Source organism: Acartia tonsa, chromosome 2 (assembly GCF_053477335.1).
Source record: "Acartia tonsa isolate MP-2025a chromosome 2, ASM5347733v1, whole genome shotgun sequence".
In the NCBI taxonomy this organism is placed as follows: Eukaryota; Metazoa; Arthropoda; class Copepoda; order Calanoida; family Acartiidae; genus Acartia; species Acartia tonsa.
The window spans coordinates 41,305,904-41,333,228 of NC_137261.1; the positions used below are offsets into that span (position 1 = coordinate 41,305,904).

Here is a 27,325-nt window from a genome sequence, read left to right on the forward strand (position 1 = left end):
AATAAAAATAAACGCGATGGTATGAATAAATATCTTATATTTAAATAAAAACAAAAAACATCACAAATGCATCACAAATTTAAACCTAAAAATTTATTTATGAAAGTATTAAACTGTAGATTTGATATCATTATCATTCCTACATCAAATTGGAAATTCAAAATAGACATTTCTTATAATAAATAATAAAAAATCTACGAAATAACAAAATAGTCACAGGTATGTTGATAAGAAAAAAGTCATGATTGACCTTAAAATTAATCATGTAATCAGCTGGATATAGAAATCAGCTGATCATATCACGTGACACTGTTTAAGCACTGACAGCGTACTGTTTGCACATCCTGTCGAAGTCCATCTCCTTCTGGTTGAGGTTGACCACGTATGGATGGTTGGCGTCCATGTCTTTCAGCTGGGACAGGTAGCGGTTGCTTACCTGAATTAAAATAATAATATTTTTGGTTTTCAGTAGTATAATAGAATCAGTACGAACGCCCGAATGATCATATTATCGTGTATAACAGTAAAATTCTATACTAGCGGTTACGCCCCTTAAATAAATGAAAACTATCCCATGACTAAAGTAGCCTAAACCACCAAAAGACCTATATGAAGCTTCCCTATAGTGGAGAACTCAATGGGTTCATTAGTTATCCAAATATTAAGCTTCAGGCAAAAAAATAGGAAATATTTCAATAACTTTGAAATTAGCTTGCTATTTTCTGAGGATTATAGGAAATACTTACTAAAACTTTAATCTTTATTTTCCAAATATATCTATAGTTTATTATAACCAATGCACTACTTTTTAGCGAAATTACTTCGTGTGAAAACTTTTCATTCTTGAAAAATATACCACGAATACAAATCCTACCTCCGGTTGCTTGCCAGTGAGGTGGGACAATACTATGAGATTAACCAGTGTCTCTGGGTTGTTAGGATCCTTCTCCAAGGCCTCGGACAGGGCAGCCTCGGCCTCAGGGTACTTGCCCTGGGCAATGAAGGAGACGGCCTGTCCATTTAACAGGACAGCTGTGCTTCCCTATAAAATGTCCATTTAAAATAGTGTTAAGAAACTTAAAGATAACGTTGCATTTCCTCTAATTTTAGTGTTTGTATAAAAGAATAAGATAACTTAGGGTATTTTTTTTGGTTGAAGCGCTTTAAATAACAAATAGGAAGTTTTTGAGGTATTCATGAAGAATTTCCACGAAAGCTTCTAATATAAACGTATGCGATTATTGAATTTCTTAAGTATAATATTTACCTGTTTATCAATCATATCCTGGTAGATATAGTAAGCCTCCTGTATCTTCTCTCCGCCGAGGGCCAGGTTGGTCCATGCCAGAGCTAGCTGGGTAATTGTTGCATCCTCATCCTTGTCTGTCATGTTCTTTAACTCTTTCTTAGCGAGGTCAGCGCGGCTCATGCTCAACAAAGCCTAGAAAATATTTCTTTTTTAAAAATTAATTTTCACTGTTTCAGAACTTTAAAACAGGGGTGTATTGTATATTCTGCACAAGATTCATGTTTTTCCCCTGCTGCAAATTTTTAAATTTTTTTTCCCTACTAGCTTTTACCAGCAAGGAAGGGGAAAAATGAAAAATTATTTTCAGGACTCTTTATTTTATTCCCACATATTCTTTTAGTTTTTTCACCAAGGAGGGGGAGAAAATGGGTTAATAAATGTTTTCAGTTCTCTTAATTTTTACATTTTTCTCCCGAACCACATATTTATTATTCCACCCCCCCCCCCCTCCTTAGCAGGGTCAAATTTGATAAATATACAGTTACACCCCACACCTGCTTCAAAATAAACCCAACTGAACATTTGATGCTATTTCGAAAAAAAAACTATTTAGGTTATATTCTACCTATCATTTTTCTTAAAATGATAAAAATAGCAGCGGTCCAACTTATTTTTTTGGTTTCATGTAATTAAGAAACCTAATAAGTTCACTTTTACTTTTTGTTATTCTTTATCATTTTTTGTTAATAAAAGGGGGTAGGCGGAAGTGACACTTTTTGAAACCAAAACTAAAAGTCAAAGGAACTCAACTAAATAAAGAGTTACAGCGAGATTTGACATGACAGTTGCTTTAAAGAGGTATAATAATATGGAACTGTGAAGAAACCGCGGCGGAACCGCTGCTCCCGCCGAAAACCGCCGTCAAAAGCAAATAAAAGGAACGACAGGAAAGTGGAAGGCTGCTAATGCAGGAAAAGAGAAGTGTGGTTTTACTAGAAGTATGAGACCGGTCAATATATTTGCACTTGACACTTGCGATTTTAATATTGACATGTTTGAAATATTTCAAGTGTCAAGTGAAAATATCAGGGAAATTTTTATGAAAACAAAATTATCTCAGATGATTGAAAATTAATTGGAAAGGCAAAACAAATTTCGGCAGGAAACGGCGGTTTTCAGCGGGAGCGGCAGTTCCACCGCCGTTTCTTCAAAATTCCATATTGTACCTCTATAAAGCAACTGCCATGTCAAATCTCAGAGCTGTAACTCTTTATTTAGTTGAGTTCCTTTAACTTTTAGTTTTGGTTTCAAAAAGTGTCACTTTCGCCCCCTCCCTTTACTATGAAATAAGAAAAATTATTTAGTCTCATTAGCTACCTACTTACCTACTCAACAAAAAAGTAAGAAATTTTTAAAAGTTTCCTTGTTCCTGCTTATTAAATACCTTTGGTTGAAGGAAACATATTTTACCTGGATTTTAAGGGCATAGCATTCAAGATGGTCACTGGCATGCAGGACCTTCAGGGCAGATTCTGGTTGGTTTACATGTAGATAAATAGTTGCAGCTACTAGGACTAATACATAGTTGGACGGATCAAAACTTCCAGACATCTAAACAAAGAAAAAAATTGTAGACTTAATGATTTTTTAACTTGATGTATAACAAAAGACATATAATATTATGCAAATGCAAAAACCTATTGTTAACTTGAGATTAATAATTTTGTATGTATTTAAACATAATATAAATCAAAAATACCTTAGTATCTAAATCAGCTACAATATTATCTCTCTCTGACGGTGTTGAAAGAAATTGTGCCAGCTGTCTTAGTGGGTGGAGTAGCTCAGGAGAGCTGGGCTTAATATCATCTAGGACTACTCTATATTTTCTCAGGGCAAGGTAGGAACGGTACATTAGAACGTCCTTCTCCAAAACCAAGGCAGGTTCACTCACCTACAAAAACAAACAATTGTTAAAAAAAAAATATTTAAAGCCATTTTTTGGTAATTTTTCATATTTCACAGGAAAGAAAATCGTTAAATCTTTTTTTTTAGAACCCCATTATTGAATTTTTACTCACAATTATTTTTTATATTCTCAATAAAAATACTTAAGTAGGTAATATTTATATAGATTTGGACATACATACATAAACTGTTAAAACCTTTAAGTATCTCAAATATAACGCCCGCTTTATGTTAGAATACCTTCAATTTCTGTGCTTCATTGATGCAAGTCTGATAATTGCCAGTAAAGTAGGCATTGCGCACATCAAATAGTTCATCCACATTCTCCGTTGGCGCCATTTTTTATTTTAATCCTGACCGAGATTATCTGAAATGAATACTCTTAAGAAAATTGATGCAATTATTTTCCTGAATGTGAGGTAAATATCACAATTATTAGAAAATTTTAATTTTTTAATTGCCCAAAGAATCATTTTTATGCATAATCCACATTATGAATTAAACAACAACTACATATTATATAAAAATGACAACAGTACAATAAATTCATAAAAAAACGATGACTTAATAGTTATTTTTTCTCCGTGGCTTTTCAAATTCCTGTTTCATGCCACCCGCATGTTTGGACATAAACTTCCTATTGCCCTGTGTGTCAATAGCCCAGACATTATCCGGCTCTGTGGTGTCCTGATCCACCAAATGAGTATACTTTGTCCGACCGGACCGACCGAAATTCTTGACCTGCATAACTTTAGGCAGGACGGATTTATTGAATTTGTCCTCCAGAGTAGGCGCTGTAAAATCTCTCCTATACACATCATCTTCTTTATCAAGATAGAAAGCACCGCGGTGATAATATTTCTGCATGAATTTGTAACTGCCTTTGGATTTTTCGTTTGTTATTTCTTTTGGATTTTGTCTCAGTTCTGCTCGTCTCTGCTCCTCTGTCATATTTCTCAAGCGCTCTATCTCAGCTTCCTCCTTGGCCAACCTAAAGAAACAAAATTAAAATGACAAATTCATTAATTGTGATATAAGTTCATATCAAGAACATTATAATATTAAGTAGTAAATGTATTTGTAAGTTTAGAAGTGCAATTATGGTCAAGAAATGCTATTTCACCAGTTTCTTATTGGTTACAAGTCATACATCATATGCACTACTTTTCAGATCCTCAGTAGCGCTTGCTGGCCACTCTCCTCCTTTTTAAGGGGGTGGCCCATCCTTTTTATACGTTGGCCCTTCATAAGGTGGTCAAAAGTTGGGAGACCCTTCATAAAGAGGACAAAAATAGGGGTTTTACTTGGAATACTAAAACCCATCGAATGCTTGTATGGTTACTGTTAGATATCATCTAAAAAATCTTTCCACCAACCGTCCCCCCCCCCCCCAAAAAAAAACCGTTATTATCTCTTATTTAACACTGATAAGTTAAATTTCCCTTTCCTGTTAAATATTCTACAAGGTTTGTTAAAACAAAAATAGTAAAACTAACCTTTCGGCTTCATCTCTGTCTCTCTTCAACCTCTTAAGCTCCCTGACCTTCCAGGCCTCGTATTCCACTTCATCATTCTCGTCATCCGTAACAATCTCATCGAAACCAAGCATGTCATTGTCAGTGGCACGTTCAGCCATGGTAGCTTTTCTAACCTAGAAACATGAAGGAAGGTGTTAAAAACTAAGTATTGTAAAATCGCAAAAATTGGAAATCTGTTAAAACTTGTCGGTGGCTTTCACTAAACAAACATTAGAAGTAAAACACTAAAGGGGGAAAGGGGACAAATTACTGTGTTTCTCTATCCCAATATCTTTGTGCCGACTCCCAATTAGGTCTAAGAAAATCAACCAATGGTGTCTGTCGGGAATATTAACACAGCCAAATAGGAGAAACAATTTGTGAGCCAAAGAAAAAAGTCATCGGAAAAAAGGGGGGAGGTAGTTATCTGTATATATACAATAAATCTATACTATAGATTGGTTAAAGCAAACAAAGATGTGGCTAAAATTTGACCCACCTTAAAACAGAGCAGTTCAGCTTCAATGATAACTAGAGCAACTTTTTCAAATAGTGCGGCAAAACGAGCGACTGCGGTTGCTGAGCCCTGTGTCCTGCTCATGAAATAACTTAGCCTTTACCTCATCCTCGACCATCCTAAGTGTTTGTCTGCGCCTGTCCTCGGCTGCCCTGGCGGCTTCCTTCTCAAGCTGGCGGGCTCGGGCCTCTTCTCTCTCCCTCTCTTGAATTGTCAATCTGTCTTTTGCTCTAATATTAATAAGTAAAGATTATTAATTGAAACAACTTGATTTAATACGATTATCTGATAAATGAAAACAATAAATAGGAGCTTAAAGAACATTGATTTAAATACGACGGAGTGGTGCAGATGTGCAGTGCAATTGAAATAAGTGTTATAGAAATGGAAAGAAAAAAAAACAAATGAAACAAAAGTAAGCTACTTTGTAGATCATCATTGGGTAATGGAATATTAAAATTAAAACATCAATATTCAATAATACGGAGGTCGAGGAAATAAAATCGAAATTAGTTTTAAGGACGGACGCACAGATATTGCCTATTTAGTTTAATAGGTGATCATTTGTCAGAGGAACCTCTCCAGTACTGTAAGTGAAAATTATTAAAATATGTTATTTGTACAGGTTGTGATCCTGACAAGAGGTACGAGGCTGCCATATCGAGTCCTCACCATATTTTATCATTGTTTATCATTGTAATGTTATAGTGATTTAAATCTATTTATGTGTTGTCCACAAATATGAAAATATAATGCTGTTACTATTTGAATATTTGTTTCATTGCAGATACGGTCGGTTTATTTAGTTAAGGCTTTGTTTTATGATCTGTTTATCTATTTCATATAGCTGTTATAAAATGAGATGTGTGGGACAGCTGCCATAGTGCCGCGTATGTTGACTAAAGGAGTTCTATAGGTACGATACTAAAAGTTACCTCTTTATTGGGTTTACCCCAATTTTAACAATGCTAGCCGAGCCAGTTATTTTCAAAAAACAAGTGATCTACGGCAACTCATAGTCAACATAAACGGTTGTATGGACTGTTTCATATATCTTACTTTTATTTAAAAACCACTCAAGGTTAGTAAAAGAATCAAAGCCGAGCAAGGTGGATTCTATAAAGCTATAGTAACCATTACAAGGTTAAATTTTTCTGTATCAATCTTTTGAAGATTGTGTTCTATAAAGCTTAGCTTTCCAAATCATACCACACAAGGTAAAGGATTAAGGGAAAGTGGTGTTGATCATAAAAAGCCTTAACGGTGATAAGTAAAAATGACAGAACTGAAGATAGGTTTGGAGATTCCAAGACTGAATGACTTCGACAGCTATGACGCATACAAGGACGTCGTAGAGCTTTGGAAGGCCACTACAGACCATCCAAAGAAGAAACTAGGGGCATACTTAGTAACAGGGTTGCCAAACAAAAGTAAAACCTTTGGAGATTCAATCCAGGAAGGTTTATTCGCAAAGCATCGCCCCGGCGAGCTTGCGAATGACGAAACAGGGTATGACAAAGTCATAGAATATTTAGATAGCATACTAAGCAAAACTAAAAGGTCACAAAGTATTGAAGCCTTTGCAAAGGTACATTTTTTTCGCCGAAAATCGGGACAGAAAATAGACGAGTATATCCGCGAGTTTGACATCGCCGTGAATAAATGTAAAAACAAACAAGTTTCTTTAGATCCTAGCCAAAAGACATACATCCTATTACTCGGAGCTAATTTAGCATCTCATCAGTATGAAATGTTAAAATCCTTCATGGACGATTGCGAGGATGCCGAATTATACGATAAGGTTAAAGAAAAGATGTTGTTTGTACTCACAAATTCTCTTGGAGATATATGCGGCCAAGGTAAGGCAGAGTCCCAGTCGCTGGACGAAGCTTTCTTCACAGAGCACGAAGAGGCTTTTGCTGCTTGGCAAGCCATAAAAAACCAATACAAAGGTAAGCAAGGACAATCATATCCAAGTAGCTATCAACGTAATGGTAACAATCATAACAACAATAATAGTTCCCAAAACTATAAGAATAACTCTAACAACTATAACAATAGTAAAAAAGAGGAGGATTTGAATCCGAAAGATAAAATGGGAAGGAGATTAAAATGTAGGGAGTGTGGGTCTCACAAACACTTACAAAAACAATGTCTTTATTACAAAAAGAGAAAAGGGGACCAACAAGTCTGCATGACACAAGGGGAAGGGTCTGACCCAGGCTCAGTAACTGAGGGGGAAAGTGACGATTACGAAGATGCACAGGACAACGTACAAAAAGTCCTTTTTACAAATGATAGAGCTGAATTGAACAGATTCACCGCTGAATCTCTCAACTGTGCAGCACTTGATACTTGCTGTACTAGCTCTGTATGTGGGGATAAATGGATGCAAATATTTTTAAAAGCCCTCCCCAAGCATTTACAAGAAAGAGTTAAAGGTCCATTTTCAACAGGTACTGAATTTACTTTTGGTAATAATCAATCTTTAAAATCAGGGAAGGCATACAAAATTCCCATTATTATTGCCGGGGACATTCATGAAATTGTTGTTGATGTCATTGAAAGTGACATCCCTTTACTTTTATCTAAATCTCATATGAAAGAATTAGGCATTGCTTTAAATATGGCTAATGACACCGCTACCGCTAACGGTAAACCTCTCAAGGTTAACACAACTTCAGCTGGTCATTTCATAGTTGACTTACTAGGTGACAATGACAACAATGACTCAATTTTTCTTGCTGAAGTAATGAACATTGACTTGACAGAAGAGACAACTGACAGAGTTTACAAACTGCTGAACAAGTTGCACAAGCAACTAGGCCATAGGCCTCGCAAAGTTTTTATTGATTTCTTAAAATCAGCAGATCAATTCAGCGACTCCTTTATTCCAATTATTGACAAAATAATTGATGGTTGTGAGGGTTGCTTGCTACGAAAACGCAGCCCAGACAGACCTGTTGTTGCGCTAAATCCTTCCAAGGATTTCAATGATGTTGTTGCTCTTGATTTAAAAATCTTTAGAGGCAAATACATCTTATACATGGTTGACTGTTTTACAAGATATACAGTAGGCACTGTTATACCCTCCAAAGATCCACAAGTAGTTATCAAAGCTATCATCAAAATGTGGTTCAGGATTTTTGGCAAGCCAGCTCAACTTTGGTTTGACAATGGAGGAGAGTTTAGCAATAAAACCATGATGGAAGTATGTAGTGCTCTTGACATAAAGATTCATACCACGGGCAGCTCAAGCCCCTGGCAAAATGGGATCATGGAAAAGAACCACTACTTGGTTGATAACATTCTTGAGCAGAACCTCAGGGACTATCCAGACCTTGATCTCGAGACAGCCCTCGCCTGGGCATGTTATGCCAAGAACATACTCTCAAATGTGTATGGATTCTCCCCTTACCAATTAGTATTTGGAAGGAAACCTCAAGTGATTGACATTCTTGAATCACCACCCACCGCCTATGAGATTAAAACACATTGCAAAGTGTTTGAAGAGAATCTAGAGGCCATGATTGCAGCTAAAGCAGCATTTATCAAAGCCCAGAACAGTGAAAAACTGAAACTGGCACTCAGATCTAAGATCAGATCTGCAGATCACATTTATCAACCTGGAGATTACGTTTACTACAAACGTGAGAAGGATGATAGATGGATGGGCCCTGGCAAGGTCATGTGGCAAGATAACAAAGTTATCATGGTCAGACATGGCGGCTACTGCACTAGAGTAAGCGCCAACAGACTTCTTCCAGTCAAAGAAGAACTGAGAAAGAAGATTGATGCAGGAGAGGTTGCTGGAGCTGACATTGAAAGAGAAGCTTCAGAGACAGTAAATGAAGCGCCCACAAGCGCTGAAACTGAGCCTGCCATCACAAGGAGCGCTGGTACTATCTCTCAAAACGTTGAGACCACTGCCAATGAAGCAACACAAGCTTCAAACGATGCTATTGCCAATGATGATGAGCCTACAGCTCACGATGCGCACAATGCTGACAATCAGATCATCAATGATGATCTTGAAAATGACAATTCTCACGAGAAAGATGCTATTGAAGCAGAGAATGCTGAACAACATGATTCTAGTCAAAAGAAAAATGTTGGCAGACCAAAATCATCAAAATCTAAAACAAATGCCAATGCATTGGTTTTTAAAACTCATGAGAAGATTCTCTTGAAACTTGATGATGTCTGGAAACCAGCCCTGATCACAAACAGAGCAGGTAAAGCAACCTGTAAAAATAGCAACACTTGGTACAATGTAGAGCTTGACACTGGTGAAAAGTTTGCCACTGACATGGCTTTACAAGAATTCAAAAGAGTCAATGAACAGCATCAAATCATGCTGACTCTAAGTCATGAACTCTTAGCTGTTCTTGTACCAAAAGACAGACAGAATTCTGATGACGCCATACAAGCCAAATTTAATGAGCTTGAAAAACTCAAAGAATTCAACACTTACAAGGTGATTGAAGACCAAGGTCAAGAAAGGATCACCACCACCTGGGTACTCACAGAAAAGGGTACAGAGATCAGAGCCAGGCTCACAGCCAGAGGCTTCCAGGAAACAGGTGACATTCCTAAAGATTCACCAACAATGCACAAAGCATCTCTAAGGCTTGTGCTGACACTTGCAGCTGCTTTTGGCTGGCAGATAGAAACGACAGACATAAAGTCAGCATTTCTTCAAGGAAATGATCTTGACAGGATTGTTTATGTCAAACCCCCAAAAGAGGCAAATGCTTCTGGTTTTCTTTGGCTATTGAACAAATGTCTCTATGGTCTTAAAGATGCTAGCAAGCAATGGTATGGCAAGGTTGAAGCCAGACTTTACAAGCTGGGTTTTCAAAGAGCCAACGATGACTATGGCTTATTCTATCTAGTCAAAGATGGTGTTTTACAAGGCATCATTGGTTTGCATGTTGATGATTTCATCCATGCTGGAAATCACTTTTTTAACACAGTTATCATGCCTCAAGTTCTATCAATTTTCAAAGTTGGTAAATCCGAACAAGGAAAGTTTATGTACACAGGTTTTAACCTGGAACAAGACAAAGATGGAATCACTCTTGACCAAAAGGCATATGTGGAGAGAGTTAAAGTTCCAGAAATCGATGCAAAAAGATTGCTTGAATTAGACTCTGAAATGACAGATGATGAGCTGACACTTTTGAGACAAATGGTTGGTTCACTAAACTGGACAGTCAGGAGCACCAGACCTGACCTAGCTTTTGAGCTAATCAACCTCTCTACCAAATTCAAAGGAGGTAAAGTTGCTGATCTTAAAGCTGCCAAGAAAACACTTCTTAAGCTAAAAGATGTAGCTGTTGTCAGACTTCCAAAGATCAATCTTGAATCTGCTGAACTTTTCCTTTATACAGATGCGTCTCATGGTAATCTGAATGAAGCTAAAGACAGTACTGGAGCATATGTGCTCTTTCTTGTTGATCCTACAAATGGAAAAGCTGCCACTTTGGATTGGAAATCAAATAAAGTGAAAAGAGTAGTCAACTCTACTCTAGGTGCTGAAGCTCTAAGTCTATACAATGGAATAGACGCAGCCATTGCTACGAAGAAACTCATACAAGACATGACAGGTGGCAAATATGAGCTCAAACTAAGAGCCATAATTGACAACAAGGATGCTTATGATGCCATTCATTCCAGCACAAATGTTGGAGAAAGAAGACTTCGCCGTGAAATTGCAGCTATTCAACAATGCCTGCAAAGGGAAGAAGTCAACAGCATCATTTGGGTTAGAGGTGAACATCAACTTAGTGATGTTCTCACCAAAAAGGGTGCCGACGGCAATAAGCTGCTTACTGTCCTGCAGACAGGACAGATTAGCTCTGAGAGCCTAGAGGCTATCAGACGAAATTTCTAAAAAACGTTCAAAGTTTTTTTGTAAATACATTTATGTACATAATTTAAAAATAATGTAGCTTTTTATTAAATAAAACACAATGTATTTCAATATAGTATCATTATTTTGAATTGATTGGTCCTATCCTTATACGGAAATAGTTCTTGAAGAATCTTTCTCTGCAAATAACAAATTGCGGCATTCTAAAGCAATTGCGCATCTCATGTCGGAAATTGTTTTCAGTATTAATTTTATCGCTGATTGGTCAATATCTAAAATTCGACTTTACTTTATAACAAAAAATGTGTGTTGGATCATTAAGTCGCCAACTGTACTATCCTACAAATCTTCTTACTACAAAGCTTTCCAAGCCTTCCAACGTAAGTTTTTCTATTTTATTAAAAACTCTCACTAATTTGTTTCAGGACATATATTATTTTCCGCCGTTTATGACGTCATACAAAGAGTCTTAAAATCTACGAGAAATTCTAAGAGATGAAAAATCTTTTATCCATTGCATTAAAATACACTACAAATAGTCTTTTTCTCTCCTACAAAAGATTTCACAAAAATTTTTTTTATTTGCTTCTCAAGGCAAAACTTTAAAATATTCACCCTAAGATTTTCTTTCTATGAAAAATAAGTATATGTTTTCATTATAAACATAAATTGCAGCCCAAGTTTTTTTCTACTATCCTAACAGTTCAAACTTCTTTTTAAAGAAATTATTTTACTCACTTTCTAAAGGGGTAAAACTCTCTCAAAAAGTTTAAAAATCCATCTAAAATATATCAATTTTTTTTAGATGTCTTCCGAGGTAGCAGCCCCCACAACGGACGAGACCCCGATGCAGATTGAGCCGATGTTGGCCGAGCTCTACATAGTTGCAGACACCCCAACCCCACCAGACACCGTGCTCGACCCAAAACATGGTTGTATGTGGCAAAATATGATGGGTTCAACCCTACCAGAGGTGGAAGCAAGGATCGACTTGCTATTGTCCTCCAAGACGCCGGTGCGTGTGGTGTCCATCGCCCACCAGGGCCTCCTTGAGGAGAACACCATGGAAGAGGTGTTTCAGAGCATCCTCAGTCTGCACGAGAAAGCCATCAACTCCCAGATGCACAAGTTCAGTGTCGCCAGTTGCATCTTCGTTCCAGACCAGTATCGTCTTTGGAATGACTATGCCCTGCTCAATCAACGCCTGCGCACCTTGGCCATCGAGAGTAAACAACAGCCGTTGTTTATACACAAACCCCTGCTTGAGAAGACCAAAGATAGGCCTGTATTATGCGTAAATCCGGTGTACTTCATTGAGTTCCTTGCCGGTAGCAGTTTTGGTCGGACATTGACCAGGGACGGCCAGAAAAAGATCATGAACCCCATCATCAAGCATCTGACAATTGGGATGCTGGCAGATGACCCCCTCGTGGCGAAGAATGACCCCTCTGCCCTTGCGCCAACACCGATCGGCATGACTGCCAAATTTTTGCGGTCCCCCTCCATGCTTGATCATATGAAAGAACGCGGGATGTTTTTCCTGACCCCCAAGAAGGATGGTGCCCGCTCCCTATCGCGTTCCAGAGCTTCAGAGCCGAAGCGCCGCCGTGGCACGTTGCCCCAGCCGCCGCCAGAACCGCTCCCCTACCATTCGGAAGTGAAGGTCCCCATGGGCAGGATTCCACGCCGTCCTGTGTCCACTCGCAGCAGCAGCTCCAGCTACGCATCCGCCGCCGAACCTACGCCTTCAACCAGCTCCGAGGACAGCGCCCCAAGGCAGTCCACCAGTAGCGGTGTGTCCAGCGGCTCCTCCCGAACCAGCAGACTAAGCAGCAGCGGTTCCAACGCCTCCTCCCATCGGTCCCACAGCGTAAATAAGGTAAAGGACGTCATCGCTGACAGGCAAGCCAATGACCTGTCAGACCTGGTCTTTTTGAACAGTCTCACTGACCAAGAGCTCCCTGACGACCCCGCCGTGCTCATCGGTGACCAGAGAGAGAAGTACCACCAGATGCTCAGCAGCTACAGCAAGCTAGTTACCCAAAACTATGCTCTCAGAAACGACGTGAAAGCGTTAAACATCCAGCTGACTGAGTTGCAGAGGTTCCGCCTGTCCACGATCAACAAGAGGTGCCCCAACATTGAGAAGCAACTCGAGACCGAGAGGTACCTTGTCTCCAGGGCGGAGTACAATATCCGCAGGCTCAAGAACGAGTTATCGACGGAGAAGAGCGAATGTGACCGGATCCTCGCCGACTTCTACCGTGTCCGTGACGAAAAGGAGGAGATAAGGAAGGAGAGGGATATGTTAAGGGAAGCAAAGAACGACCTCTCCATCATGTATGACCAGCTCTTGGAGGAGAACGGAGCCAAGAAGGGAAAGAAAAAGAAGGCAAGGAAGTGAAGATAGTATTAGTATTAAAATATGTTATTTGTACAGGTTGTGATCCTGACAAGAGGTACGAGGCTGCCATATCGAGTCCTCACCATATTTTATCATTGTTTATCATTGTAATGTTATAGTGATTTAAATCTATTTATGTGTTGTCCACAAATATGAAAATATAATGCTGTTACTATTTGAATATTTGTTTCATTGCAGATACGGTCGGTTTATTTAGTTAAGGCTTTGTTTTATGATCTGTTTATCTATTTCATATAGCTGTTATAAAATGAGATGTGTGGGACAGCTGCCATAGTGCCGCGTATGTTGACTAAAGGAGTTCTATAGGTACGATACTAAAAGTTACCTCTTTATTGGGTTTACCCCAATTTTAACAAAAATTACATCTTACAATTATACAGTAATAGTAAAAACTCTTACCTAACAAAAACCGGTTTTAGTCTGGCGCCATCCTCTGCCTCCGAGTCTGTTTCCTCTTCCTCCGTCTCCTCATCACTGTCACTCTCGTCCTCGCTCTTCTCGTCCTCCTTTCTCATCATCTCCTCCTGGACGTCACCTGCCTGCGCCTTGTACAGCGCTCTCTGTCGCATAAGCTCGCGCCTACGTGCAATGGCGTCCTCGTCAAGGTCCGAGTCATCTGAATCTGATTCTGAGTCGGAGTCTGAATCTTCATCGCTTTCCTGGAGAATAAATGCTTATTAAAAATCAAACCTATATCAATTTTCACCATCCTACTACATTTTCGATTTTTTGTGCTTGAAATATTTTTCATGAGAATGTTTAGATTTTTGCAGAAACGTTGGTAATTTTTTTAAAATCTTATGAAAAACAAGGATTCTGCAAAGAAGATAAGGCAAACCTGTTTAACATTTTTTTCTTTCTTGATTCCTTGTACATCCATATCATCCTGTTCCTCCTCCTCCTCCTCTGATTCTTCCTCCATAACCTGGGGCTCCTGGATGTGGCGCCTCCTCTTTATCCTAACATGAAAACGATCCATTAACAAGGATGACTAAATACATAAGATAAAGAAGTGTAGCATAAATAAAATCATGTATTGACAAATGTTCAGTAACAGTGTAAGTGATCACAAAAAAAAGAGGATGTGGAAATAAAAAAAATGATAGGATATATGATAGAAAATCACAAGGTAAACGTTAGGTAATATATCACTATATTTGTCTTTTGTAGCAAGACCGAAAGACTAAAGGACCGAATAAGTTGAATAATGAATGCTCTTTGCTCAAGGGCTTCTTGGCATAAAAAAAAATCAGTCGGCTATCAGCCAAGGAAATCACAATTTCACATTAACGTTACGAACTGTAATGCAAGGACGGACGAAAAGACAAAGTAAACTATAGAATAGCTTAGCTACAAAAACCAGGTACCTGTCTCTGTCATCTACATCCTCCTCTCTTTCTCTCATCTTGGCGGCCATAAGACGGCGCAAACGTGGGTCTGACGCGGAGGACATGTCCTAAGTAGAATATTATTATTTATAGAAAAGCTGCGGTTTTACACGCTGCAAGTAGTGTGATAAATTTTTCCTGCTGTTTAATGTGACAAAATATAAAGCAAACACTACAAATTAGATGCATATCTTCGGCTGAATAATTGCAATTTTCGCTACATTCTAGTTATTAAGAACAACTATATGGGCACGGTAGACATTATATATAATATCTATGATACAAAGTAGAACGATGTCTGTCTGTCCGTCTGAAGCTTAAGATCTCGGTAACCGCTGAACCGAATGGGCTCTACTCTTCAGGGAATATACCTACTGGTCCTGTGGTGGTTTTAAGCTATTTTCTTAGGGGGTGGCCGTGGGATACCCCTACCCCACCCCCCCAAAAAAAATTGATTAAAAGATTGAAAAGAAAGTGTTATGGATAACCCATAAAATTATGGTTCGCAGCACCAAAATATGTTTTTTTGAAAATGTTCAAATTAAGTGGTTGCATCTCCAATTTCTTTTTAATTACCTAAGTTAAAGTCCCTAGAGGCTAGGGGCGAAGCCGCTAGTTTATAATATAGTAGCTACGCTACTAAAAATGTTGATGAAAATAACAAAATAGCTGGATTTTGGTTACCTGATCTCTTTCATATGAAGGGCTTCTACTACCCCTTCTCTCGGCATCCCTTTTCCTAAAACAGTTTATCTATTAAAAACCCAAACTTTAAAACATCTTACATTAAAGAGGGGCATTGTACAAGAATTTTATCTTTTATGAGGTTTGGAACACCTCGCTTTTCAACGTTTTTTTTTTGTTAGATATTAAGTATTTACATTATCTTATCACTAGCAGCTGCGGCACAAGAATTTAGAGGCTCTGTATTTGGAAGAGATGGAGTAAAAAAATCCTACAACTATTCCGTAACTTAAGTTCAGCATCCTTAAAACGTAGAACTAAATCGGTTCAGGGGTTAGCGAGTTCGTATCGAACTATTTAAAACAACTGGCTTTTCACGTGAAAGTACCACTTTTATCAGTTAGGTTCATTGTGTGAGTTCTCCCTGATCAATATAAAAACACACTGATTTTGTTCATTTGAGTTTACAATACAAGGACAATTCATGTGTGACCTACGCAACTAAAAATAACTTACTTTGCCATAAAGTCTTCATCTTCTTCCTCAGATTCACTGTCAGAGTATTGTTTAGCATACTCAGGTCTCTTACCAGATATATACCTTAGATAATATTATAATTATTTTAATGTATAGGGAATGGGATGATATTCAACATTATGTTTGACTTCATTATCTTTTTAAAAGTATTTATAACCAAACAATATCTTGAATATTACATATCAATGTCCTTCTTTGAATCTTTACCACTCCCTTATAGTGAATGAATATGTGTAGGTATTATAATTTAAATCATTAGAACAGTAGAAATTTAAGAATTTAGAAGACTTATGAAACATATGAAACGTGGTGGTAGAATACATGGATGTAAAGAGATAAGACAATGGACGATGTATTGATATATGCATACAAAATTTTGATTAAGCAAAATTACAGATAATATTTAATAGATTTAAATTATTGGTGGAAAAATTAGGACACTGCTTGTTTGAATAATTCTATAAGATTTAAGTCGACGAATAAGATAACATGATAATAAAACTTTACTGGGTAGAATAAAACCAGATGTATTTACATAAACATCAAATATTTATATAACATTACTCACCTCTGAACTTTGACTTTCTGCATGGAGACTTCTCCTTTTTCATTTGTAATTGGAACAGCACCGGCGGTAGAGTGAATACCAACTTCACCATAGGCCTAAATCAGTTAATGACATTTAAATTCAGTAAAAGTATTCTATTTCCAATGTTAATTTTTAGTGTTTAATGATTTTCAGCAAAAGTAACAAGATTTATATTATCAAATTGCGGTTGTGTATTATAATATTTATTTATAAGAAAGGAAAATAAAGGTTTAATATATCAGTAACACTTTGTTCCTGATCTGACAGACACTGTTTTGAAGTAACTATGCTACTGAAAAAAAAGCTGACCTGCGGCCTGTTATCAAAATTGTCCATCATCTTGGAAGAGTTTCTGTGTTAAATCTGAAACTATAACAACATATATCAAGCATAAATACAATTAAGACATGTATTTAATAGTAGTGACATCATACAATATATTATTATAGTTCAAACTTTATTGTAGTTTGGGACAAAGACAAAGAATCTGAAAAATAATAGCTATAAGCAGATTAAGATTTAAGTGAATTATCAAGAAAACTGTCTTTGAATGACTTTCTCAGAAGTTTCATGTTAGAGAATTATGCATTTCTACTTAAATTTAACATCTGATTAAGTCACTTATTTTCCAATCCTATTGTACCAGTCCAAATTTGAAAAAAATGTCTTAAGATTTTGATAAATAAAATCTTGAATTAATGAGTAAAAATAGACATAGAAAACGTGGATATTGTGAGTGATTCTCACATACCCTGATAATGTTTCTCCATCCTGTCTTCGATAATGATGCTCCTAGTTCCCACCCTTTATGACTTTACTCCCTCTATCCCCTAACCATGGAGAAACGTATTGACCAATATCTGAGGGAGGTAATAGCAACTTAACAACGACAAAAATTCCCATGTCAAAATATCCACGTACTCTAAATCCATTTGAGTAAGTATAAAATAAAGATATTGCATGATGTGCTCTTCTGTACATTTAGGTGATAACTTTATATGTAGTTGTATTATATATTACACTTATATCAAATTACAGATTACATAGACTTAGGGACAAACATAAGGACTACAAAAACAATTTGTACGAAAAAAGTAGCCATTAATTTTTTTATTGCAGTACATAGGACTTAAGTTTTACACCTTTACAATTAACATAAAAATATGTAAATTGCAATCAGAGCCTTTCTTATAGACTTGAATTGGAAAAATCTGACAAAATTCATTTGAATATGAAAAATTAGCTGATTAATCCGTAAAGGATACGAAGTCCCATTCTTCTTAAAATTAATCATGGCCTTAGGCTTGCTTACAAATTGTTTTTTGTTTGTTAAAATCCTTATCCTGTCCCTGAATAGACTCCAGAATATGATTAAAACATTCTATCACAATAAATTAGTTGACAACAATAATTCAGTAATAGATAACCCTGAAATTAATCCCAAAAATATAATTAAGTTCACTAAATAATAATTATCATTAAATAAAGCAAAAAAAACAGTAATATGAAGTTAATAAAAAGGGGTAGGATAAGTTAAAGTAAAATAGAATGTTATACACCTAGAATTTTTGGTTTTTAAACCTTTGAAAAATGTGTGATTCACTGGTTATTTTAAAATAAGAAAATGACATTTAACAATTTAAAATGCCTAATTTGAATATCTTTATATGTTTGTATTAGCTATGTACTAGATATTAAAATATTAAATATTATATTTACTAACATATGTTACTATAATTGATTTTATAAATACACTATTGAAATGACATAATAAAACCAAAACAAACATCAAATATTTTTTTTTACATTTTTCTGATTATAACCTAAACATTGAATCAAAAATAAGATAATTAAAAAAAAATATGTAGTGTACCTATTAAATACGGACATACAAGTAGAGCAGGGTTGCAAGGTTAGGTCAATAAAAGATGATTTTATCTTGAATTCACTTGTCCCTCCCTGTAAGAAGTCACACTTTTCATACGAACTCTTGCATTCGAGTGTCAAAATGAAAGATATAAGTTTAATAACAATAATTATGTGCAAAAGAATTAGGGATAAAAAAGATTTGAAACAAGAAAAAAATTCTGAACGGTATTTTAATATTAAAATATACATAATATTTATTTTTTGTTAGTATGAAATTAACTTTGATATCAAATCTTTTTTGTCCCTGCAAACGAATATTAATCAATTCACATTTCTGTAAATTGTAAACCTCCTTTTTGGGTGTTTTTTTTATGTTATAAAGCTCCATAAAGCCTTGTTTTGAAAGTTTTTTTGCTCAGGATAATTACTTTCTATCCAGCCTGTCAAACCTGTCGTATCTGTCATGTCTATCGTGGTTGTAAGGAGGAGAATTGGAGTGGTTCGAGTGGGTTGAACGGGCTGAGTGGAAAGACTTGACATCTTCTGTCTTGACAGATTCGCGCTTGAAGTCCAGCGGCTGTCCAGGATGGTTCCTTAAAAAATTTGTTCTCGTAAAATTTTGCACGATGAAATTTTTTTTACTATTATTTGTAATTAACAACAATCTTTAACATATCAGAGAATAAAGAAAATTCTTAGATTAATTTTATTAATGCTTCCAACTTAAAAATCTTGAATTCAATGAGGAAAGGCCCAACTTACAAAGAGACAAACATAAATTCAGTACCTACTTTGACAGATAAACATCATACTCATTCAAAGAATAACTAGAATAATTTCCATTTGCTTTATGCCATAAACAAACAAAAAATTCGATGAAAGCTGGCGAAAACATTAGTGATTCACAGACAAACAAGCTTAGCGCAATTGTTATAATGACAACAGGGTCATGCAAATGACGATTAAGCATGAAATATAATTTTTATTGGTGGAACGTTTAAAAACTCTGGGTATGCCATTCCTCAGAACATAGTCTTTTATATACTTGTTAAATAAGAAACAAATAAAGTAAAATATTTGATATATCTTTAGAAAAATAGGCGAAACTGATTGTCTTCGTCTGCCATAGAATATCTTTATTTTTGTGGTAAGTATGATCATAGTAGCAATCCAAATGTTTACATACCTAGTTATATGGTTCATAAGATTCCTCTTCTCTGCGTACCCTGAGCTACAGTACACACACTGGAACGGCTTGACACCTGCATATCAAAAAAAATTCCATCAATATTTTGATAAAAGCATGTTATAAATTATAATCGACCTATCGATTTCAAACTCTAAAAGAAGACTTACAACTAAGTTAAAATTTGAAAGCAAAGCAACTCTATAAATAATATCAGTTGAAGCATACATTCATTTTCAAGACGCATGTTTTTTTACAATATTTTTTTCGTGATATTTATAGCGTATCAACTTGAAAATTGGAATGGCGATGTCTAGGACGAGTCGAGAACATCGATGCTAAAAACGAAGTAAATCTGTAATCGAGTCTTTAGTACTCATATTTATGCAATTTAACGAGAAATTTTCATAATATTTTCTCAATAGGTGTTGAAAACGATTTAACATTTTGTTTGTTAAGGCCGTTTGTCTCACAATATAATTTATAAATAAGAGGTCTTCATCTTATCACTGATCTTCAAAAAAAAAAGGTATCCTACCTGAATGTGTGAGCTTGTGTGAGTGCAAGTTATTATATCTTCCAAATGATTTGTCGCATATATCACAAACAAAGTTTTTCTCTCCTCTGAACATTTCAAACGGTCAACTTTTTGTTGTTTAATAGTATGCATAGATTTTTAAAGTTTTTGCACAAAAAAAATAAAGAATATTGAAAGATACAATTTAGAAAAAGCAAGATATTTTAACAAGTTCTTTATAATGACCCGGTCAAGTATCTGCATTAGTTTTAGAAAACCTCGAATAAAGCTTTAAGTAAAATCAATAAAAAGTTGGAACATTCCTATGAACAGTGCTAACATGCGCAACAAGAGCCACGTTAGATGCGAACGCCTTGGGGCACTCCTCACAACGATATTTTCTCTCCTTGGTGTGGCGTTTCATGTGGCTCAACAAGTGACGCTCCGTCATAAACTCTTTCAAGCAGAGCTTGCACTGAAAGCCCTGCTCCTGATGATAGTGGATCTGATGCACCTTCTTCTCCTCCCTGGACAAACACTCGTGGCAGCAGATCTCGCACGAGAACGGTGAGAGGCCGTGCTCGGAGCTCAAGTGGGTGCGCATAAGCTCGGGCGTGCGAATGTCCACTTTGCAGAATTTACAGTGGAACTGCGGATCACCATGGTAGTATGTGTGCTCGCGCAACGCATTCCTGTCAGGGAATATTTCCTCACATGTTGGACATTTCAGGTTCTCCTTCTTGAGGTGGGCACGCTCGTGAACCCTGAAGTTGTGGACATTTGTGTAGGTTTTGCCGCAAGAGTTACAAATATACTGCTCTGTCTGCTGTGCATGGTTGATGTCATAATGCCTTTTCAGGTCTCCCTTCAGGAAGAAAGCTTTGGCGCATCTGTCACACGTAAATGGCTTCTCTCCGGTGTGACGGCGCATATGCAGCACAAGCGGCCACTTTTTCTTGTATCCTTTTCCACATAAGTCGCAGAAGTGGGTGTTTTCCAGAGGTTCCGGCTTCTTTGGTCTCACTAAATTAAAAGGTTTTGGTTAATTTAAAAATATATTTTTCTTCTCAAAATAAAGTATTACAATATGAAACTGTAATAAAAACAGCAGCGTAACTGTTGCAACTATTAAAACCTAAGCTAACAAGGGAAAAGTAGGTTGCGGGTAAATTCCGTAAAGGTTGTGTTTTTTAAGTTAAAAACAATAGTAGAACGATAAAAATTTATGTTAACTTTAAAAAAAAATTGTCTAGGTATAGTTCTTTTCAATAAGAAATACACATATTTAGTGAATATTATCGTTCTACTACTATTTTTAAGCCTTAAAACACACATTTTTACGATTTTACCCGCAACCTACCTTTTCCTTTATGGCCTGAAATGGCAGTTAGGATGACATTTTTCAAAGTTTCCAATGTCCCATTTTGTACTAAATTAAAGCTACGGCTAAGCAAAATCAAAGTGATATAAAATATTTTTTCTTATCTATTGAAAATCATTGAAGTAGTTTAAAACATTTCATAGAAAAGATAGTACTTAATTCTTTAATAAAAGATTTTTCATTATTTAAATAAACTAACACTATTCAATTCACATTAAAAACTTGAACTTACCTTTGCCTGAATGCTTGACATGCATGTGCTTGGCCAAATCTCTCGCCACCACATAAGCTGGGCTCGTACCCTCAGGACATATATCGCATCTGAAGCGTGGCAGCGGTCCCATATCCCTCTCCACATGTTCTGTATGGATGCGCATTTTGTGTTCCATAAGCTTTGACGCATCTGGGCATTCTTTGTTGCACAGTTCGCAAGTGACATTGATACGGGCGTGAACCCTTTTCATGTGCTGGCGATATATCATGTTGCTCTTGAAGGTTTTATTACATTCCTCACAATTTGTTTTTGTCATATCATACTCGCTTTTCACCTTCTTGCGTGGATTTTTCTGCGATTTAGGCGGAAGGTTGGGATCACGGGGGGGACGGCCCTTTCTGCGCTTTTTCTTTATCATGCCATCGGGAATAGCCAGCAAGGCGGCATTATAATCAATGTCATCATCCGATCCTTCCTCCTTGAAGTTATGCTCTCTTTTAACACGTCGCTTTGCACGTTGGCTTGTATTAAAATTATCAAAGCTCATGCCAACCATGGAGGGGAGCATGTCGTTGAAATAGTTGTTCATGTCAGGTTTAGAGGCGCCGCCATTCAGAATTGCCTGCAAATACAGAATAATGTAAGTAGTAGAAAACTATATTATTAAGATTTGCCATTTAATTTGGCTGTTTCATTTAGTGTAATACTAACTTGATAAACAAAACAAAGAATATTTGGGACACTAAAACAAATAGGATATAAAATAGTTAACTAAAACCACCATTAGGTTAGTGAGTTGGTTGTATTATTTATGATATTATGAGTACAGGGCGAATGTTTGCAGATCAAGAGCACTGATTATGTTTGTCTACAGCATTAAAAGATGTTATCTTTCAACATTTTACTATCAGTTTGCAGTCAATAGGGTAAATTAATTAATAAGACATTCATCAGTTCAGAGTTAGAAAGTAATTCCTTCATCTTTTGTTATTGAATCTTATTGATATTCATATTCAGAGAATGTAGTCAACACAACATTATTATATTGTACCTGTGGAAAGAAGTCAGGTTCCAGAAATGGTACATCATCGTCATCATCTATCTCCTCCTTGATTATCTGCGTTTCAACCTCCTCTTTCACTTGTTCGGTCCTGAACATGAACACAAATTACATCATCAAAAAGCAGCTCGCACAAAAATAACAAATAGGTAGTTCAACAAATTCAATTATTTGGATAATATTAATAATTCAATGATATCAACAAACTATACTAAGAAGGAAATTCTAAACCCATTGTTTTTTTAAATAGTCTGAATTATTTCCATAAATATCATTAAAGTTTTAATTACCTCAAATGTTCTAGTTCTCTATTGAACCTTGCCCATTTTCTCATTTCTTTTTCTGTCATTCCATAGGGATTATCACTTGCAGCACTTTTCTCTTTCTCTTCTGCTTTCTTTGAAGAAGAAGGAATATTTTCTTCTGAGATAACTTTAATGTTATCTTGATCCTCCTCCTTTGATGCGCCATCTGTCTGCCCATCTTTCCCGGATTCTTCAGTACACTCTTTCTTAATATCATGTTCACTGTCTGATTCCTGCTTGGAATCATCCATTCCTTGTTCAGCCCCTTGGTCTGACCCTTTTCTTTCTTTGTTTTGATGAGAATCTATTTGCTCCAAAGCACGTTCTAAAGAATCTTCTTTTGAATTTTCTTGGTCACTATTATGGCCAGATTCTTCTTTCAACTGGGTTTTCTCCTTTACAGATAATTAGTTTCATTAGAAACAAAATTTATATTTGACAGGGATAAATATTTTCAAACCCCCTACTTCCATTTTATAATACAAAATTATATAAATATAAATCAATTTAACTAGGTATATAAAACAGAAAGTTTGTAGGTAGTTTCTTAATTCCATAGACATACTAAAAATAAAAATCAAATATCTCGAATCATTAAACATATATAAAAATTTTAAAAAAACTAGAAGTAGTTCTAGTACTGTTGCATGAGATGCTCAAAGAATTAAAAATTATAGGTATGGTACCCTATTGTGTATAATTCAGTTTTTCAATTTTCATTGTCTTTTTTTACAAAAAAAAATACCTTTATGTTTGATTCATCAGATTTGTCAATTAAATTGTTTTCTTCGTCATGTTTTTCCTAAAATGAAATAATTTTTAATTACACCTACGCTGGATATAGGGGGGGGGGGGGGGGCGTAATGACATCTAAACAGTGAACAAAATGGTCTAAATATAGAGCTAGATTCTTGAAACTTTGTTCATAAGCCTAGTCATATAGGTACTACATTTAAATGGCAAAAAATCCATTTTTTATTTTTAGGTTACGTTAGTTAAGAAAAGCCCTGTGGAAATGGGTGAAAATGGAGTTTTTTTTGCCTTTTTTGGTCTATTTTGATGTAGAAACTTACCGCTAATTGTTTTTTCTTAGGTTTTTTCCTTGAATTTACTGTGTCTATACACAAGACAAGGACATTATTTAAGACGATTCAGCAAGTCGGGGACCGATCCCAGCGGGCTATGTGGGTGGCTCGCAAGAGTAAAGTGCTTTTTTTCTAACGTTTGTGTGTCATATATCAAATATAGGTTTCATGAGTTTTGTCCAAACTTCCTGAATCATCTTAAATAATGTCCTTATGAATAGACATACAGTATTCAAGGAAAAAACTTCAGAAAAAACAATTAAAAGCAAGTTCTTACATCAAATTCAGGGTTGGCATAAAAAAAACAAGTAAAAAACCCAAGTTGGGTTTTATTAGGTTAAAAAAAAATCAAAAAAAACCCGGGTTTTTTTTAAATGTACCTTTTGTCGATAATGTTAACTCTATTTTGACTCACAAGGAGTACTATTTTCAAACAACTAATAAAAATTATAAAAACATTTTATTTTAACTATTGTATAATTAAATTAACTATACTTAATAACTTACTTAAAGCCCACTGGGTTGGGTTATTTAAAAAAATAACCGGGTTTTTATCAACCCTGATCAAATCACACAAAGATAGACTAAAAAAGGCCTAAAAATCCCATTTCCGCAGTTTTTTTTACCTAACCTTAAAATAAATTTTTTTTCCATTTAGATGTATTACCAATAGGACTAAGCTTATGTATCTACTTAAGAACCCAATAGTTATGTGTGAATAACCGTTAAATTCATTACCTTAGGGGTTTTCATAGCGAGATTAGGCATTATAACTGACTCTCTTCTTACTTGCTGAGCAGTGGTCAAATCATCATTTAGGAACTTTTCACTATTTGGACTATTGTCTCTAACATCTCTGTTCAAATTGGAGTCATTTGCTTCATGGTTAACGTTAAGAGGGTCAGCATTTGTTGATCCTTTATTATTTCCTTGTTCTGTTTCATCGTCAGAATAACTATGTTGTCGAGAGGATATTGCCAAAGGATCGTACGCATGTCGCTAAAAAGTACAATAATTTATTAATTGTTAGGTAATTCATATTTTTCTTTTTGGTTTGCCATGATGGTTATGTGCATTCCTGAATAACACATAAAATAAAAACTAAGGGAAAGTTCCGCGAATTAAGTGTATAAAAACTTGCATTAGACATATCGAGTATTCTCATTTAGAATAATGAAAGAATATATTGTAATGTTGTGATATAAATAAATTTTACTGAGTATATTTTTCTTTAAGTTAGTAAAATAATAATATTCCTATTTAATGTCTAATAATATAAAACTTATGAAATACGAATTGAAGCCATCTCTTTTATTGATAACGAATAACAGCTATGTATAAAAATATTTAAGTTAACATACCATAGGATCACCGGGCGTCGCCAATGGTTCATCAAAATTCGGTGCCGGCCGGCCAATGTTCTGTTCGTGACCGTTTGACCGATTCAGCATTTCATTTCCATTCTGACTATTCATATGATCAAGAACTTGCGGGTGCATTGGGAGTCCCATGCCGGCGTAGTGATCATACATTTTGTGTCTGTTCATTTGTTGCTCGTGCTGGTATAGGTAGCTGTGGTACGGGGAGGGAATGGGATCCTCCCTAGCCCCGCTATTCTTGGCTAGGTCTAGAGGATCCATATTTTAGGACTTGTTGACTTATCTTCTAGGATTGAATTTTAGGCGCTGGATTAGACTAGCATTGACATCTTATAAGTTCAGTAAGTAAATCACAAGAGCATCATTTCATCTGAAAACATGAACAAAATAATTTAATACAAAATATTTGTTGCAAACGACATAAATATAAAAAGTCTGAATCCTTACTTGAAAAAATATGAATTTTAGGAAATACTAGGTATCACTTTTCGATATCAAAACTGGGAGAGTTCACTAGCTGCGCGCTTAAATATAAACAACTTATTTCTCTCATTAATTTTGTGACAAAATGACAAAATCTTACACATAAAAAAAAGAGGAAACGAATAAATTATTATCCCTGATCTACATTTAGGAAATTGGTGTTCTCTCTTAAAAAAAAAATGTTTTATAATTTATAGATTACTTTCAAACTGTGTTTTTTTATCTAAAAAAGGAAAATTATACATATGAACTTTAAAAACGGCCAAAATTTGAGAAAACAATGAAATTTAACGAAAATGAACTTTTTATATGTAAAAATAAGTTATTTTGTCTTTTTTCATTAGCTTACGTATCATCACTTTTTTAGCAGTTGGTGGTGTTGTTGTTTACCGCCTGTTTGTAAAATTTCTTCAAATTATATTTCATTTATTTTTGGGCATCAATACAAAATTACTTAGTTTACTAACAGCCTGTAAATACGTACCACCAAACAAGAACGAGAACAATGCATGGCGGCAAATAAAAAACACATTTTAATTTTGACTGCTCCAGACGATGAAATTTAGTTGTCAATTAGAAATTCTCTAAAAAACAGGACCAGTTAAAACTTTATTGAGCTAAAAATGCTAAAAAACATTTAATTGTTTGTGAACGACGACATTTGTTTATATAGGACAATAATTCTCTAAACTTTTAAAGGTAATTTTTTGACAAAATTGTGATTGATTTCATAAGTAAAAAATTAGTTTAGATAGTTTTTTAATTCAATTAAAACATTGAATTTGTGAAATAAAATTACAAATTTCTTTTTATGTTTGATATACGAACCTTATTAATCAAAATTTTTTAAGGGAAATTTTGTGTAAAAAGCTTTATAACATGAGTTTTATTATCAACCACAAATCAGCCAATGATATGCAAGTAAAAATTTTTGATGTCCAATAAAAATGGCGCAAAGTTGATAAAAAGAAAATTAATGATTAGTTGACCAATGAGAGCAACTCAAGTGAAAAAAATGCTAATCATATCTTAAATATGTTTCGAATGTCCAATAGAAATAAAGGAGATGGTGTTTACAGCTATAGAAAGCAGAATCT

General features: G+C 35.5%; 3 protein-coding genes across 5 annotated transcripts; all 3 read right to left on the reverse strand.

Moving 5' to 3' along the window:
- Window positions 1-20: 20 nt before the first annotated feature.
- Window positions 21-3,588, reverse strand: epsilonCOP (coatomer subunit epsilon). Its single transcript, XM_080150891.1, has 6 exons — window positions 3,458-3,588; window positions 3,009-3,203; window positions 2,720-2,860; window positions 1,268-1,441; window positions 875-1,042; window positions 21-436 (listed from the first exon to the last, which is right to left on the reverse strand). Exons 1-6 carry the CDS (start codon window positions 3,554-3,556, stop codon window positions 314-316), a joined length of 900 nt encoding a protein of 299 aa, XP_080007017.1. The 5' UTR covers window positions 3,557-3,588; the 3' UTR covers window positions 21-313.
- On the reverse strand, window positions 3,581-17,195 carry Mfap1 (Microfibril-associated protein 1). The gene is made up of 10 exons (XM_080150890.1): window positions 17,059-17,195; window positions 16,729-16,823; window positions 16,140-16,223; window positions 15,624-15,678; window positions 14,919-15,007; window positions 14,390-14,510; window positions 13,951-14,210; window positions 5,355-5,481; window positions 4,714-4,868; window positions 3,581-4,208 (listed from the first exon to the last, which is right to left on the reverse strand). The coding sequence occupies exons 1-10, from the start codon at window positions 17,086-17,088 to the stop codon at window positions 3,782-3,784; spliced, it is 1,443 nt and encodes a 480-aa protein (XP_080007016.1). The 5' UTR covers window positions 17,089-17,195; the 3' UTR covers window positions 3,581-3,781.
- Window positions 17,119-26,112, reverse strand: LOC145311869 (uncharacterized). 3 transcript variants are annotated; one of them, XM_080150888.1, is made up of 12 exons: window positions 25,728-26,112; window positions 25,105-25,365; window positions 24,027-24,083; window positions 23,267-23,676; window positions 22,968-23,067; window positions 21,935-22,538; window positions 20,645-21,344; window positions 20,343-20,428; window positions 19,805-19,880; window positions 18,623-19,211; window positions 18,062-18,480; window positions 17,119-17,817 (listed from the first exon to the last, which is right to left on the reverse strand). In XM_080150888.1, the coding sequence occupies exons 1-10, from the start codon at window positions 26,004-26,006 to the stop codon at window positions 19,043-19,045; spliced, it is 2,742 nt and encodes a 913-aa protein (XP_080007014.1). In that variant the 5' UTR covers window positions 26,007-26,112; the 3' UTR covers window positions 17,119-17,817; window positions 18,062-18,480; window positions 18,623-19,042. The 3 variants fall into 3 exon arrangements, with proteins under 3 accessions (XP_080007014.1, XP_080007013.1, XP_080007012.1); XM_080150887.1 differs by having other exon boundaries at window positions 17,119-18,177; XM_080150886.1 differs by having other exon boundaries at window positions 17,119-18,480.
- Between the last annotated feature and the right edge of the window lie 1,213 nt (window positions 26,113-27,325).